Source organism: Xylocopa sonorina, chromosome 11 (genome assembly GCF_050948175.1).
Source record: "Xylocopa sonorina isolate GNS202 chromosome 11, iyXylSono1_principal, whole genome shotgun sequence".
Taxonomy (NCBI): Eukaryota; Metazoa; Arthropoda; class Insecta; order Hymenoptera; family Apidae; genus Xylocopa; species Xylocopa sonorina.
Genome location: NC_135203.1, coordinates 8,607,820 through 8,623,091, shown reverse-complemented (window position 1 = coordinate 8,623,091; position 15,272 = coordinate 8,607,820). Strand labels below are relative to the sequence as shown.

Genomic DNA, 15,272 nt, shown 5'->3' with positions numbered 1-15,272 from the left:
GAAACGCGCGACCAATTAACATTTAACCACGCTGCTTCCACTGCTCGATCGTCTGTTCGTTAATATCGTCAATATGTTATTTACACGAAGCTGTTCCATCCACGAATCAACTTATTTCGATAGAGTTTTGCTCTCGTAGCGCCACTAAACTATAGGCCCTATGTTCGTATTGACAACAGGTGTATAATATATTTATATATTTTTATATATATATATAATATACCTAATCATTTTAGCTATCTATTTTACAACGTGGTCGGCCCGTGGAGCTCGTCGATCGCTGGAAACCGATCGAAAGTCCACGAACCGGAAGGAGACGCGCGAGATCGCGATCGACCTTGTCAGACAAGCCGTGCGATCGACGAGAATCTCGTTTCGCTCCCGTTTAATTATTAACGTTTCTCTTTTCTACAAATTAAAAAAAAAAAAAAACAAAAAATGCAGCGCGACGCAGTAACGTCGAAGTAGCAGCCGAGACGTTGTCCGTCCGTTAACGGCGACGGAAATCAATAATCACGTCCCGTTACTCCGACGACCGGACATCCGTCTACGTATATCACATGCTCGAAAAGCGAAATAACCGTCGAAAATTCCGTCGCGTTTGCACAATTATGTACATATTATTCGATGTCCCCGTTTCGTCGTACACCCTGTGACGTTCCACCCCCTCGTTAAGGAGACTGCTACTACGACAGCGACAACCCGCGACGAGATTTGTTTCCCACTTTCGTTACGCCTTCGAACGAACGTTAAATGCTTATCGAGATCTATTTAAAGTATGCGAATAAAAGATTGTCGATACCGAGTGGTCTGTTCTCGTTCCGAAGAGCTCCTTCGATTTACGAACCTAACCACCGTCCTTCGTCCCACGCGAACCGTCGAATCATCACCATCGGCGTTTCTGATCCGATCTCTTTTTACCCCTCCGCGATCTTCCTTCTTCCTGGACTAATCTGCATTCAGCGAAAGACGAGCACGTTGCTTTGACTTTCATGACGACACTGTTCACCGTTCGTGCCAGACTTTTTGGTGCGCGAACTCGACTACTTCCAACGAATGAGAAAAATGCACTGCCCGTACCAGAGTCGGTGGAAAGGAATCTTGCGCCCTTTACGGATAGCGACGCTGGACGATCCATCGCGACGAGTTTAACCGGTTACTCTTGTTCTTCCTTATTACTCGATGTCCGCTTCCGTATTAGCAATTCCTCGAACATCGACAGCATCCCTCGCGATCACCGCTGGATCTTGCCGTATCCGTCGAATTACGTCCAGCTGCAACGAGCACGGCTTCTTGCGAGCAGTCTTGATGCTCGCCAGGTATATCTCACGCGTCTACGTTCACGGTTAAACTTTAGCTACGTCCAGCTGGCATTCATTGAATAATCGTAGTGTCAATTCCTTCGTACGCAGGAACGTATCGCAGACCCTGCCTGCTGGCCACGGTCATCCTCTCGTGGATCCTCTTGGGCATCGTCTCCAACAGGTGAACGCCTCTGGAGTACGTCTTCCTCTTCGTCAGCAGTTTGGTCGCCACGTCCACGCTCGGGTACTCGACCAGCTCTTCGGCCGTTTCAACTTCTCGCAACCTCTCGACTGTCCCCGGAGAGTCGCGAACGATACGGTCCTCCTCGAAAACACGTTGCCCGCGTGGAATCGCGAAACTTTGGCTGTCCAGCTCGTCCGGAAGATGCTCGTCAGACGTCGCGGGTAACGGCACCCGATGACGCTGCTCCACGAGCTGTCGATGGTCTCTGCTCGCCCTCCGTAGCTGTCGCAACACCATCTCGATGTACCTAAGCGCCTCTCCGTTTTCAGCCATCCGTTGCGCTCTGCCCTTCACGCGGAACTTCTTCGTTTCGTGTCTGGACTTTGGCTCCTCGAGCAATCGCTCGACTTCCGCCTCGTACGCCATCGTGGAAGTTTGTCGACCACCGTGGTGACTCTTTACTTTTGTGTCGTGGCAGCTTCGGTAACAGCTGCTCCTCGGCGAGGTCTCAGCGAGGAACGCCTCGCACGACCTCAGCGTGCTCGATCGCGGGGTCGAGTCGCGAGCACCTTCGACGGCTCGACGGTGTTCGAAGGCGGTACTAGTTAGGCCCGAACGTCGATGGTTCTAGTTCGGATAGACCTCCTGGCCTCATACGTGCGTCGCTAACGTCCCGACCGCCGAGGTGCGCTTTACCGTCGCCACTCCTCCGTTTGGCCCCCCTGTGATGTAGTGCGCCGACAGTGGAGCCTGCAAGATCATTTAAAATCGATTGGAGATTAGCCACAATTATTACTCGCGTACTTTCAGTAGCGATATATTTTACATTCTCGCGTATCTAGATTTATTGGACAGTCTCTAGTTGTCTAGCTGCGCCCACGTAAGGTCGACGGTTCCACCTTTACGAACGACAAGAATTTTCCAGCGTAACACCCACCGCTCGAGAACGACGGTAGGCGGTGTATAACGAAGCGAAAAATTGTTACGGTTTAATCAGCCCGATTAGAATCAATTGATTGCGAAACTATCTCGAGCAAGATCGGAACTAGTTGAGGTGAGCGCAGGAATGTACCTGGGATGTCGTAACTGCGCCTAGGAATTTGACACACATTCACTGTCATTGTACTAACCTGCGGTCCAGCGCCGTTCAAGGTATTCAAGCTATTCATTCTCATTGCTTGCGTGTAGGGCGGTGGTGCCGGCGTTACTCCAGGCACAGCCGTGTGCGGCGCGTGTCTCAGTTGCTCCGCCGCTGACATTCTATTGTTCGGAACAGAGGAAATAAAGAAACGATCAGGACAATCGATCGCGCGAGCGTCGCGAGCGAGCGCGCGACCGAGCCGGGCCACCTCCGCTCTCGGGACGCCGCGGATTTGCTTAATTAATACTGAAACGGGACGCGGATTCCGCGCGTACCGACGTTATAAATATTCAAGACGGACGATTCATAATTTACACGGTATATAATTAATTCGTTAGAAACGATTCCGCGCGCGGTACGGTAAAACCGTTGATCAATACGTCGTAAATATTGCTACGCTAACACTGCGCGCCGTTTTGCGGTGTTGTTGGAAATTCACGAAATCGCGCACACTTGTCCCGTATATCGGTACCCGTGCCGTATACGATTTTTACTCGTCGCAGCTGGACAAACTGTCCAAGTAATCGGGCCAGTTCGTCGAATAAAAATTCACCGATTCTATGGTCCATTATTTACGATATTTCGCGCGGCTGTGTCACCCCGCAGCCGATCGGGCAACAATTTAATTAACCAGCAACAAACTGAAATTTCGTTTCATTGGATGGAATTTTATAAACTGCATTCGTTGTTACTCGCGCGTAATTCCACGCGAACATTCCGGGAACGCGTTTCTACGATTTACTCGATCAGCCCCGTCGAAGCGTCCTTCCGCTCGGATCCTATTCTGTCTGGTATCAATTGACGGGGCACCGCGTCTCACTGTCCCGGCGATAATTCAATCCTCGAGCCTGTACGGCGATCCGCGCGCGTCTCTTTAGGATCACTGTGCTAAAACACAATTACAGTTGGCCAAAGGTTCCTCTGTTATCCGGCGTGTCTGAACTGGATTGCGGTCTCGATGACAGAGGCGACGCGGGCTCCTATTGATACGGACGCGGCTGCGGAGGCGGTCGAGCAAGACCCCGAGAAGTTTACCTGAGGTAGGGGTTTCCATACGTTGCGGAGAAACGCGGGTCGATCGACGCTGGGGTGGTCTGCGGAGTGGTGGTGCCCAAATTCGCGGAACTCAGACCGATCTTCTTCGAGGCTAGTATGCCGCCCGATGGTATCCTGCTTAAGGATTCCCGTGACGCGCCCACTCCTTGCGTCGTGGGCGGCATATAGTCGCGGGTGTAGTCTACGTACGGCACGTAACCGTTATTGTTACTGCCGTCCTGCAACAGGAAAACGGAACACCGTCCAACGTTAGAGACAAGTTCAAATCGATATCGGCGGGAATTCCTACGGGGGGTTGGGTTCGCCCTCTCTGCGAGCGCGGCTTCCTCGTTGCTGCGATCGGAATTATACGCGCAACAATTTAACGGGAACCGTGCGCTGCCCGGTTTACCTTTCCGCGATACGTAGAGAACACCAGGACCGGAACGTGGAGCGCGAAATTAATTCTTCCGACACGATATAAGGGCGCGCCGCATCGACCCGTGAGATGTTCGTGCACGGTCGGGGTTGCCGCGGTTCAGCGACCCGGCAATTTTCCCGGATCTCAACATTATAATTCGTTCAGCGTGTACAGAAATTAGGATCGCTACGGATTATCACGGCGGAAGGTAAAGTCTAAGACGTGGTCGAATTCCAAATGTTCCGACCCCCCCTCCCCGGTAAAGTCTGCGTGGGTATCCGGATTTGGAAGAAGGGTTGGGAAATTCTTAAAAACTGCAAATTAAATCTACACGGTCCTACAGAGCGCACGCTCCGGAGAGAAAGAGAGCGAGAGAGAAATGGAGAGGAGCAAGAGAGAGAGAGAGAGAGAGAGAGGGGGAGAGATTGCGCTTTAATATGCACTCTTGGAGCTGGCTGGTTCCTCCTTGCAATAAACTAGATTAAGCTCTGGCTCCGGCTCTTGGCATCCTGGGCGCGTAAAACGCGAACTTGCGAACAGAGAAATTTTAGCGCACACGTACGAGGTTTCGGTGTTGGCTGTACACTGCCAGCTACGTCGGACAGTAGGACGGTTCTACCACTTACGTTATTCTTCGGCGGGAACGAAGGTTCCGTGTAGTCGGCGCTGTAACGGTAGCCCAGGGGATTCGGGACGGGTCCGGCCAGCGCCAAAGCGTTCACCCCTCTCGTGCTTCCTTCGCCCTCGCTGTCAAGCGCTGTCACGCTTTCCGCGTTGCTGACACTGGATCCCGCTCGTATATCCGCTTTGACATCCGAGAGGTTGCTGCTTCTGTCGCTCTCGCGATATCGATCCGCGTTCGAGTCTGTTTCTTCTGTCGTTGGGCGAAACGGAACAGAACCAACAAAAAAAAAAGAAACAAACAAAATAAAAATACGAAAATAAAAATCATACAACTCGGGCGAACATCGGAGAGACCGCAGGCGGAAACTGCATCCCCTATCTCGCCGCCGTTCTCCATTGTTTCGAATTTTTACGCGCGTAGAATGCGAAACGGAGTGCTGGCGAATAATAATCAACTGGGTGGAGTCGATCGTTATCGCGGAGGCACAATCGAACCGAACGCGTATAATGGTGGCAGATAATTTCGTCGCGAAACTACAAAGCGTGTAATCGATGCAGAAAAGAACCAGCTGGGCTCGACCGTAAACAAACGGTTTAGAAAGGCGTTGAAGGGGCACTGGATGTCGCGCTTCGACTCCACCCTGTGATCGGTCCAAGACCAGCTGGTGCGTGTCTGGCTCGTTTGCATTCAATGAGCTATCCTTCATGCGCGTCCACGTGCTTTTCCGCGTCGTTAACGATACCGATGCCGAACGATAAGGCTCGCGTCTCGTCCGTCGCCACGAAGAATTCGCCGCCTCGGTTGGTGGTTGGTAATTATTACGAAACTGGCAGTGACGAGAAAACGGCAGAAACAATGGGAAACGCGCGGCATGGTCAACCGACGACGTTCTAATTCACTCGAACCTGAGGTTAATTTCACTCACGCATATCAGTCTCCTGGGTCTGGGCAGTCCTGGGCCGCGGCTGTTTGATGCGATCGCGGCACTGCAGAATGAGTACAATGATCACGACGAGCAGGACCAAGCAGAGGATCAGTCCACCGATGATCAGTATCAGTTGCCAATCGACTGGAATCAACGCTAAGCGTCACGGCTGGTTAAAATCTCGGCTGTTTAAAACACGGCGAGTGAAAACGTGGTCGCTCTCATTTCTTTCTTTTTCGACTCGTTTTCTCTTACCTCTCCCGAATCGCTATCACGGGTAAACGTTAACAGAAGATATTCCCGCGTTCTCTCCTCTGGAAATTGCGCGACGATCAATACCCGCGGCCGTGGCGAAAATAAAATTGGCGACCACGAATGCGCGCGACTGCTTAACGACGAGGAGGAAAACGTTGGAAAATGCGCGCGTTCGCCCGCGGAGGCGCCGGTTAATTGAATCCCGCGGGATTTACAACGCGGCCCGGACACGTTGCGTGCCGGACGCGGAATGCAGAAAACCAGCCGGCGGAATTAGCGCGGCGGAACGTCGACGAGCAGATGGATCGCCAAGCGGCCTGTTGGAAGATCGATGCGAATTATGGCGGAAAAATTGGCAAGCCTCGACCGAAAGTTACGCGGCCGACGGGTATCGCGAAAATATTGAGACTTAGAGCGCCATTTGTTTTCGTTACGTTCGTTACCGGCCGGCCGTGTTCGAAACGGAAAAAATATATTTCGACTCGTATTTTACTACGGCCCCGTCCGGGCGACAGGCGGATCGACGGTTCGTCTTGTCAACGCGGCAGGACGAAACCGATCGGACGCATCAGATACTGACACGTGTTTTTCAAAAAATGCAAAATCACCGCCGCTCGTTTCACGCGACGCCCCCGTTATTGCTATTTTCGCACGCGTCGTGATTTCACCGGAACAGCGGCCCGGTCCGCGTATCCCATCCCGTCGATCTCGAGGTGGTTTCCGGAACGCGGGATGAACGCGCGAGTAATTTCATCACCGCGCGAGATCCGATTTTTCGGTAAACGGAACATTTTTCTCCGTCCGTGGAGAATCCGCTCTACGAATACCTCCGGCGTTTTCAGGAGGCCGGAAACGTGACAATTTTGCGAGGACGCGAAATCGCGAGACGGAAAAAATGCATAGTCCGAAAGATGAAGAGAGATATAGCGAGAACGAGAGTAGGAGGGAAAGGGAGAGAGAAAAGAGAGAGATACAGAGAGAGAGAGAGAGAGAAATAGGTAGCAAAAATGAAGGAAAGATGGAAAAAGAGAGAAATGACGGCCTGTTATAATGGATATGAACTTACTGTGTGCCGTCAGCTTGATTATGACGGAATCCGTGCCGAAGCTATTCGTGACTGTACAGTTGTAATCCCCGAAGTACGTGGATATAGGATCGAGCAGCGTGACAGTGCTGACGACCCTCTCGCCGGTGTATTCCTCCTGCACGTAGAACGGCGTATTGTTCGACGAGAAATTAAGCTCGCGACCGGCGAAGCTCCATACCACCGAGTCCGCTTTTGGCACAGATATCGCGGTACACTTCACCTGCGAAATCGAGGAGTAGCACAGTCGAATAAAAAAAGGCCTCTCTGGTTCGTCGCTTGCCCCTATCACCGGAATCGACCGATATTCCGTGTCCCGTTTTTTCTTTCTTTTCCATTTTCCCAAACCGTGCCGCGTCGCGTTTGTATATCGACGAGGGGGAGAGATGGCGGGAAAAATGAAGAATAGGTCTGGTGGACGAGAAGAAAAAAAAAAAAAGTAGAAAGGACTGGAACGCGGTTAGTCGATGGTTGCGTTCAGTCTATAGGTATTCATCGAGCTGGTTTGCGATTCCCTCGAAAAATAGCCGTCGCTTCGCATGGCTATTCTAAACCATTTGTTACGCAGACGACTTCGGGACTGGCGGATTTTCGCCGTCTAACCGTGGTTCTCGGGTGTTCCCGATAAATGCTTCGCTTCGTGTCGCGAAACGTAACAGTTACCACTGGTATAAATCGTGCGAGAATCGAACGAGCAAATATCGGTGGTGACGATTAACAGAAATGTGGAAACTCGCGATCGAGAGACACGTACCTTGACGACACCCTCGTCAGGAACATATTGCACCTTCTGCGACTCGATGCTAGGCGGTGCCCGGATGTAGATGTTCGCGTAGCCCGTCAGCTCTGGGAAACCAGGCACGTGGGCCTTGCAGAAGTACCGTCCAGCCGTCTCGTGGTTCACCGCCACGCTGATGTTGGGCGTGCTGGCTACCTGTCGCTCCGAGTCCTCCACCGAATGGTACCAGCGTATCTCCGGCGTCGGGTTCCCGTCGACGTCGCATTGCAAGATCTCCGTGGCCCCGTACTGCGTCTCGACGGAGACTGGCGGGTGCCGGAACTGCGGCCCGTCTGTGAAATTCAATTTTGACCTCGGACAATGCCACGAGATTGATACGACAACCGGGGCAAAAGGGCTACGGAAAGAATTGTTCGGACTCTAAGCGCCGCGAGACCGTCCCATTTACCGAACGGCCGTTCGCCGCGGGATCACGCTTGCCACTCACGCCACGGGGAGAGAGGAGAGTCATAAATCGAGACCACGTCCGGGGAAGGATCAACTCGAAAAATATGCCAGAAAAATGCCCCTCTGAGAAGTCCAATTTATCCCACGCCACGGATTTTGACAACCGTTATCCGGAATTTCGCTGATGTCGACCAGATCTTGGCTAAATAACGCGACGAAACGTCACGGGCGTCCGGACGCTCTTCTGCTCGAGCGAACGGGATAAAGAGGGGTCGAGTCAGCGAATATTAAGGCGTACTCTTGCACTCGCGATCTTGGCTGTAGCTTCAAGTCTAAGGTTTGCTTCGGGGAAGGAAAAATTCGAGGTCGCAACTGTTAGTCGCGCAACTATTCAGCTGTCAGAGCCTGTACTCTATAACGGAAGCGCGTTTATTAGCCTTTAAAACTTTTCTTTGGCAGAAGGAACACGCGTTAACGAGCTGTTCTACTCTGCTTGGATTCCAAGAAGAATGTCTATAAAACCAGCTGCATTTTCTCGGTGAATGCAAGCGCAAGCGAACCCCCTCGGATACTCACACGTGATGTCCAGGGTCTCGGTGTCCTCGCTCTTCCCGACGTCGTTGTGCACCTCGCATTTGATGATCGCGTCGTGAAGATCGCGGGTCGCGTTGTGTATGATCATCTCCGTGGTGTAGTCGCCGATCACCGTCTTCTCGTTGATGAACCACCTGTCGGACAAAACGAGTAGAGAGTTGACGAGCGTGTAATTGCCGTGCAATTTGCGCGAGCGTTCCGTAAAAACCAGTCTAGCATCGATCGACCGACTCGACCGAAAAACGCTGGAGGATAATCGTGCGTTTTCAAAAATTCACTCTTCTTTCACCGTCTCGTCCCCCCATTTCTTTCGCGGCGCTCGTTTTCCTCGCGTTACACGCGGTCACAGTTTTCCTACGGTCGGTTTCCGTGGCACGATCGATACGAGCTCTCAGCCGAGGCACAAAGGACGATAACGTCCGTCGAATTAGCCGCGAGTCCTCTAGGAAACGGCGCTTCTCGGGACAGTGCGGTTTATGTTCGTTCTCTGAAGCTCGTGTCGCAAGATTTATCCTTGTTCGCTGTTACAATCGATGGGAAGAGCCGCGAGGATCGGTTCGGATGGCAATAAACGGGAGAGGAGGCTCTTTCAGCCGGCCGAATCGCGTGCTCACATACGTTACGGAGGAGGCAACGAACAGAGGAGACTGAATGGAACGGGCACGAAACTTGGCGAGCTCGTGAATCTTGGAAAGGATCCCACCTCGACTCTTTTTCTGTTAGCTACGTGTGCTGGGGGGTCACGTTCCGGCCTCATCAAAGTCGTGTCGCTAATAGCACTCTGCATCCCCCTCGGTGGCTGTACGCGTTCGTTTTATTATTTTCGCGAAATTACACGTCGTAGAAACTTCCATCGTAAACAGACCAAAGAGCCGTGCCGTGCTGTGCTACCTCGGCTTTTACGGTTCCGATTTCACGCGAATACAGGTGGTCGTTCGGTCGAGAGTTACACCTTAAATTAAACTATTCAAAGCCTCCGTTGGATCGGCCTGTCCACGATACTCGAGCCGTACGCGGGACACGAAAGCTAAAGCAACCCGTTGACGCGGTGGTCCGCTTTCGCTTTCGCTTTCGTTTCGCGATCTCTCTTTTATCGAACTCGCCAGGCAAACAGTAACGATTGATGCACGTACGCAAACGTTTGCGTACTCGACCGCGTACAGAGAGAGAGAGAGAGAGAAAGAGAGGGATCGCGAAGCTATCGAGGCGTGCAACAAGACAACGCGTAATGCAACGCACGACCGGCTAACATTGTCCTAAACTTTGCATTGTCCCCTCTTTGTAACGAGCATCAATTATTCGCTTGCTCCGTGGCACGGCTGATTGCTTGCTAATTCTCCTTTTGTCCCCGCGTGTGCCAGCCTGCTCCGCAGTTCGATAAAGCGCCACTTCTCTCCTCCTCTTCAATCCTCCCGTTCTCTATTTCTCTCTTTCTCTCTGCCCCTCGCTAAAAACCTACGAATTAAACATTCTCCGAGCCAGCAAATCTGTGACCGCGTACACGCGCGCCTTTTTGTCCGCGTTCTACTCGATTTCGACCAATAGCGGAGGGAGCCGTTCTCTGTTCCTCGCGTGAAACAGCCTGGATTAGAATGCATGGGACGACAGCTCGAAAAAGGAACAATTCCCTGCCGATTTGAGAAGGGGGGTTTTAACAAAGGGTCGATCGATGAAAAGAGAACGGTCGAATCGTTGGGGCAAATATTATGGCTTGCAGGATCGTTTCGAAAGTGATTCTCGGCTCCTCGATTCCTCGGCCTCTCGATTCGACTCTTTTAGGGGTACATCGCGAGCGTACGAGGAATTGGCGAAAGTACCAATCAAAAGAATGGCATCTTCGACGATTGTACCCCTTTGACAGTATTCGTTTACAAACTCTCTCTCTAAACAGTCGACCTCTGTTTATCATCACGGACCACTTGGCCAAGTCTCGCATTGCGAAACGCCATCCAAAGCAAGAATGTCCATTTCAAGCCCGGCAATTCGCATGAAACCCCAGCGACCCATCAGAGAAAGAGCACCTTCCACTTGCAACTCGTCCGTGTTCCTTGTGTACCGACTCATCGTCGACAGACACGCAACCGTGAAACCGATACCCTGGATCGTGCACCAACAACGACGTGCCGAATTCGCGAGGCGTTCCCGTGCCGGAGTATCGATCATCGCGGGCAACAGCCGCGTTCCTGCTCACCTGTACTCGACGTTCGGCGGGTTCGCCTCGGCGCGACATTTGAAGCGCAGCTCGCTGCCCTCGACGATGCGCCCGTTCTTCCCTTGGCCCGAGCGGATTCTCAGAGACACTTTCGGCGCGTAGCGAACCTGGAACAGGGGGATGTGCATGCTTACAAGCCAATGAAACACCGCTGCCGGGCCGGATGCTCGAAACGTCACGCGAGCCGATGCTCAAACTTTCATGACCATCCGCTCGATCGATCGGCTCGCGTGACTAACGGAATACCACCGGCGTCGTTGCACTTTATTTCCCGTCGTCGGACGTAATTTCGCGGCAATTAATATCGCGCGCTGACAAGCCGGTAAGTAAACGATGTCCCGGACAGCGAATCGCGACGCGATGCGACGTCGCTCGGTACCGTGCCCCGTGCTGGAGCTCCGCTCTTAGCGATGGGATCAAGTTTGGCGCAAGTAGGTTTAAACGAGACCGGATTGTTCCGTACAGTTCAGGAATACTTCGAGGGAAGCGATTCGATGAGGCCAGACGGGATACTGGATCGAGCGCTTTGTAAATGTAGCTTAGCTTGAAAATTGAAGACAGTACTACGAAGTAGACGGAACATTTTTTACGAATACTTGAGCTAAATACTTGGTTCGTTACACTCGCACTTGATCCCATCTCTACGCGCTACCCCCTCGCAAAATGGAGACCTAGCGATCGTAAATCATTAACATCCTCGAGATAGCGACGACCAAGCGATCTTCCCCTTTCTTTTCTACCCGCGGCGTCTCTCGGTTCTCCACCCTTTTAGCGGAGTCGCGAAACGAAGACCCATTGTCCGCGGGAAAGAAAGCAAAAGCGCAGACAGCAGGCGGGAGGGGGCCAGGGCCTCCCTTCCGCGACGATTACGTCGCGGAACAGTTCCTCGAGGACGCGACATTAATTATTCTTCGGCTCGTTACCGCGTTTCTGGCCGAGTTCGCGCGCCGTCTCTGTTAATCTCGTTCGTCCTGTTCGAGGATGAGTCGACGGAAAAAAGAATGGAGCAAAAAGCCAAGGCATCCGGCCGTCTTAACTGCCTCGTCCCGACGCCGGCTGATGGCCCAATTTTCCGGTTTCTCTTTCGTTTCCCACTCACCTCGACGCGCAATTTCGCGTTCTGCGGCGTGCGGTCGGCCGCGTTCTGACTTTGGCACGTGAACGTCGTGTTGTCGTGGTCCTTCCGCGGCATCACCCTTAGCACAGACTTCACCGTGTAGAGAGGGCCGCTGTCGAAGAGCTCCTTCGTCGTCTTGATGCCCCTGTGCAGCACGTTCCCGAGGCCATCGATCCACGTGATCTGCAATTAAATGGCGATAAGTGCAGCTAGAGACGGTGTGTTACGTACACTGTGTGGTAACTACTTTAATGATGATGAATTACAGCTGGAAGGGTGGCAGTTACAAAGTGATATTGTAATGGGGGGGAACGCTAACGGGTCCTTGGAACATTTTTCCGAGTGACGCGAACGCCGGAATGTTTTCGCGCATTACCCTTACCCCTCTCCCTTTTAATATTCCCACCTCAATTGTAATCGTTTTTTTCTTTGCGACGTGTTATTGAATTAATTAAATTTCCACCGAATGTAATTTACAAGTGTTCGCGTAATTCGCCAGTTATTAAATGCAGATCGTAAATCCCCGTTAACATACTAAGCATTTATCGTATTAATGTGCTTTCAATTTCACGCAATTAACTTTCGTTTATTCATTTATTTCTGGGCAATTATGCCTACCCGAACCGACAATCGAGATATCTCATTAGCCGTCGAGCCGTCGACGGGCCACCCCTCAATCCTGATTCGACCGCAGCGGACGGCCTTTAAAAAAACCAGCAGTTCTCTGTTTCAAACTTTCCTCATTTCAAACTCCGCGTCCACTTCTTTGATAACGAACGGTTACCGCCACTATATATTCTGCTATTTTATCCTTAATTTAAAGAAGCCGTCTACGCTCCGCCGAAAGAGATCCCTCGAATTTCCCATCGCGAGCAGCCTACCAGGGGCCCCGGGACGAAGAATGCATTAGAGGAGCCGGGGCGAACTCACCGCATGTCGGAAGTTAATTCATTATAACGGAAGCCTGTCATATCTTATTCAATAATTCGAGTACGATCGATCTCCGCGATCGGGTTTCGAACGAGCCGGCAGCTAGTTCGATCTTCGTGGCTTTAGCTTCCTGCTGGCCTTCCAGCTTTATCCGCTGGAACGGTATTCGTTCCCCAAACTTCCGAATTTTCCCAGGAATTAATTCGTCTAGCAAGTCGCTGGATTGAAAACCTTCGCTACGATCGCACTCCTTGTGCGATCTCACCAAGGCGCAAAGATATATCGAACGATGACGACTCTGTCACTTTCTCTTTTTCTTCACGATCGAACTTTATTCTTTTGCTCGATTTCTCGATTCCGCGAGGCGGTCCTGGCTCGGATATCGTGCGCGAGGCATGCGTTCTAAACGGTCCTAATTAGAAGTTTCGCGGTTCCGGTGTAACGCGGCTCGACACCGATACCGATGTTTCCGGTCAGAACCGCTACTCCGCAGTTTCGCGTAATCGATGCTAATCTAGGATTTCGTGGTCGGATTCCTAGCTTCCGGCTGATATTCTTGAAACCGTACGGTTTATTATGTATGCGTGCGCTTTCTTGTCCGCGGAGCCGGGCGTATTCGTTATTAAAACGGTGATTCAGTGAGAGGATGGCTGAAGCTCGTCGGATTTTAAATGTTTGTGGAAAAATAATACTTTATTAACCGCAAATCGCGGTAAAAAATTTCATTTCCACAAATGAGATTTCTTCCGCGCTAATTTAACAGTAAATTTTAAAGGCTCGATGCACCGGGGCGGATCTTTTTTCGTACGATTTTTTCTACGTTAACAGCGGATAGAGGAAATTTCAAACGATTACCGGTTGCCGCGAGGCGAAGCAGACCGACGATTCCTTGGATGTTGAACTTTCATCAACCACGTGTCAGCGAGTAATTAGCGGTTAACGAGTAGACGCGATTAAAACGGTAGAAAATTGCGAAGGAAATCGTAAACCTGCACTAGTTTCGAGCAGTTTCGCAGATAGGGGACGGGGGGGAAACTCGGAAAAATGTAGGTGCACGCAATCTGGCGCCGAGACGGTCGTTCGGCTATCTAGATAATAAAAGTGTGCTCACCGGAGAAGCCGGGGGCGAAAAAATCCCGCTATTGCCTGCTCGACGGGCATCGATGCACAGTTTTCCACGGGCTCTCCCCCATTACTCGTCTAGGTGATTCGATCGAACACGACTAGGCGTGTATGCAGCCGCGTTAGCTCGCGCTCACCCTCGTATTTGCGCGTGTCTCCGTGCACCGTAGCGGCTGCTGTACCGTCGCTGGTAGCCGTGGCTGCACCGACGCGAATCGATCGTATCGTCTATAATTAGGCATGCTGCATCAGTGCTCCTGCACTCTCATATCACCGGCGAGTTCCGACCCGCTCCACTGCCGACACTATTTACGACACTTGCACCGCGATCGTGCGCACGGCTGGCCGGCTGTTAAGCCGAGTTATAATTTTAATAAACGCGGGTGCAATTACATCCAAGAGGTCGCGGGTCGGGGGGGGGGGGTGAGAATAAAGGGAGGCGTGAGCGAGATGCTGGGGGGAAAAAGAAACGGGCGTAGAAGAAACTGGGGAAATAAAGAAATAACGACGCGAGATCCTTAGGACTGGATGAACGCTCTTTGAAATTTCCTTCCTCGCCCGATGAATATTCGATGAGGAGGCTCCACCTCTTGGCAAAGGAACTTTTCTTGCATCTCCGACCGGGGAATATATACGTACTCTCGCCTCGCGCCCTTACGTACGACTTCCTCGAGGACGGTCGCCGACTTAATTCCAGCTACGTCGGCGATCGCGCCAGAGTGGCCATCCCTCCGATGAATATCCCTGTCCTTACGCGAACAATAGCAGCGCGAAGCGTCGCGCGGGAAAAATAATAGGACACCGTCCTTATTCCCGTCCGATGGCACAGACTGCAACGGGGCCATGCGACAAGACTAATTCCCCCCTAACAAAAGTCGAGCTCGCACGAGAACCGTCGCTTGTCTTCCCTCTAAGCTCCCTTCTTCTCTGACGACGATCGTTCGATGCGGGGTTACTTGGGCGACGGTGAAAATCGTCGCTCGTCTCTTCATTTAGATACGCCGATGGGTTAACGCCGCGTTTCTGAGCGACATTCGCGGGTAAATCGATTTCATTCGTTCTAATTAGAAGTTCCACGGATCCGTGGGGCGTGCCACTGTTCCCCATTGTACCGAGCGTCGATGCGATTCGAATTGC

General features: G+C 51.9%; 1 protein-coding gene across 2 annotated transcripts in view; it reads right to left on the bottom strand.

Annotated features, from left to right (window-relative positions):
• Window positions 1-2,102: 2,102 nt before the first annotated feature.
• Window positions 2,103-15,272, bottom strand: part of LOC143429104 (irregular chiasm C-roughest protein) — a 127,289-nt gene continuing 114,119 nt past the window's right edge. The window contains exons 4-13 of one of the 2 annotated variants that reach the window (XM_076904550.1): window positions 12,066-12,266; window positions 10,946-11,073; window positions 8,737-8,888; window positions 7,729-8,045; window positions 6,957-7,197; window positions 5,636-5,791; window positions 4,712-4,959; window positions 3,665-3,903; window positions 2,619-2,748; window positions 2,103-2,238 (exon numbers count right to left, since the gene is read on the bottom strand). In XM_076904550.1, coding sequence (XP_076760665.1) covers window positions 2,140-2,238; window positions 2,619-2,748; window positions 3,665-3,903; window positions 4,712-4,959; window positions 5,636-5,791; window positions 6,957-7,197; window positions 7,729-8,045; window positions 8,737-8,888; window positions 10,946-11,073; window positions 12,066-12,266 — 1,911 coding nt within the window. In that variant the 3' untranslated portion in view covers window positions 2,103-2,139. The remainder of the gene's footprint in view (window positions 2,239-2,618; window positions 2,749-3,664; window positions 3,904-4,711; window positions 4,960-5,635; window positions 5,792-6,956; window positions 7,198-7,728; window positions 8,046-8,736; window positions 8,889-10,945; window positions 11,074-12,065; window positions 12,267-15,272) is intronic. The other variant, XM_076904551.1, reaches the window with a different exon arrangement.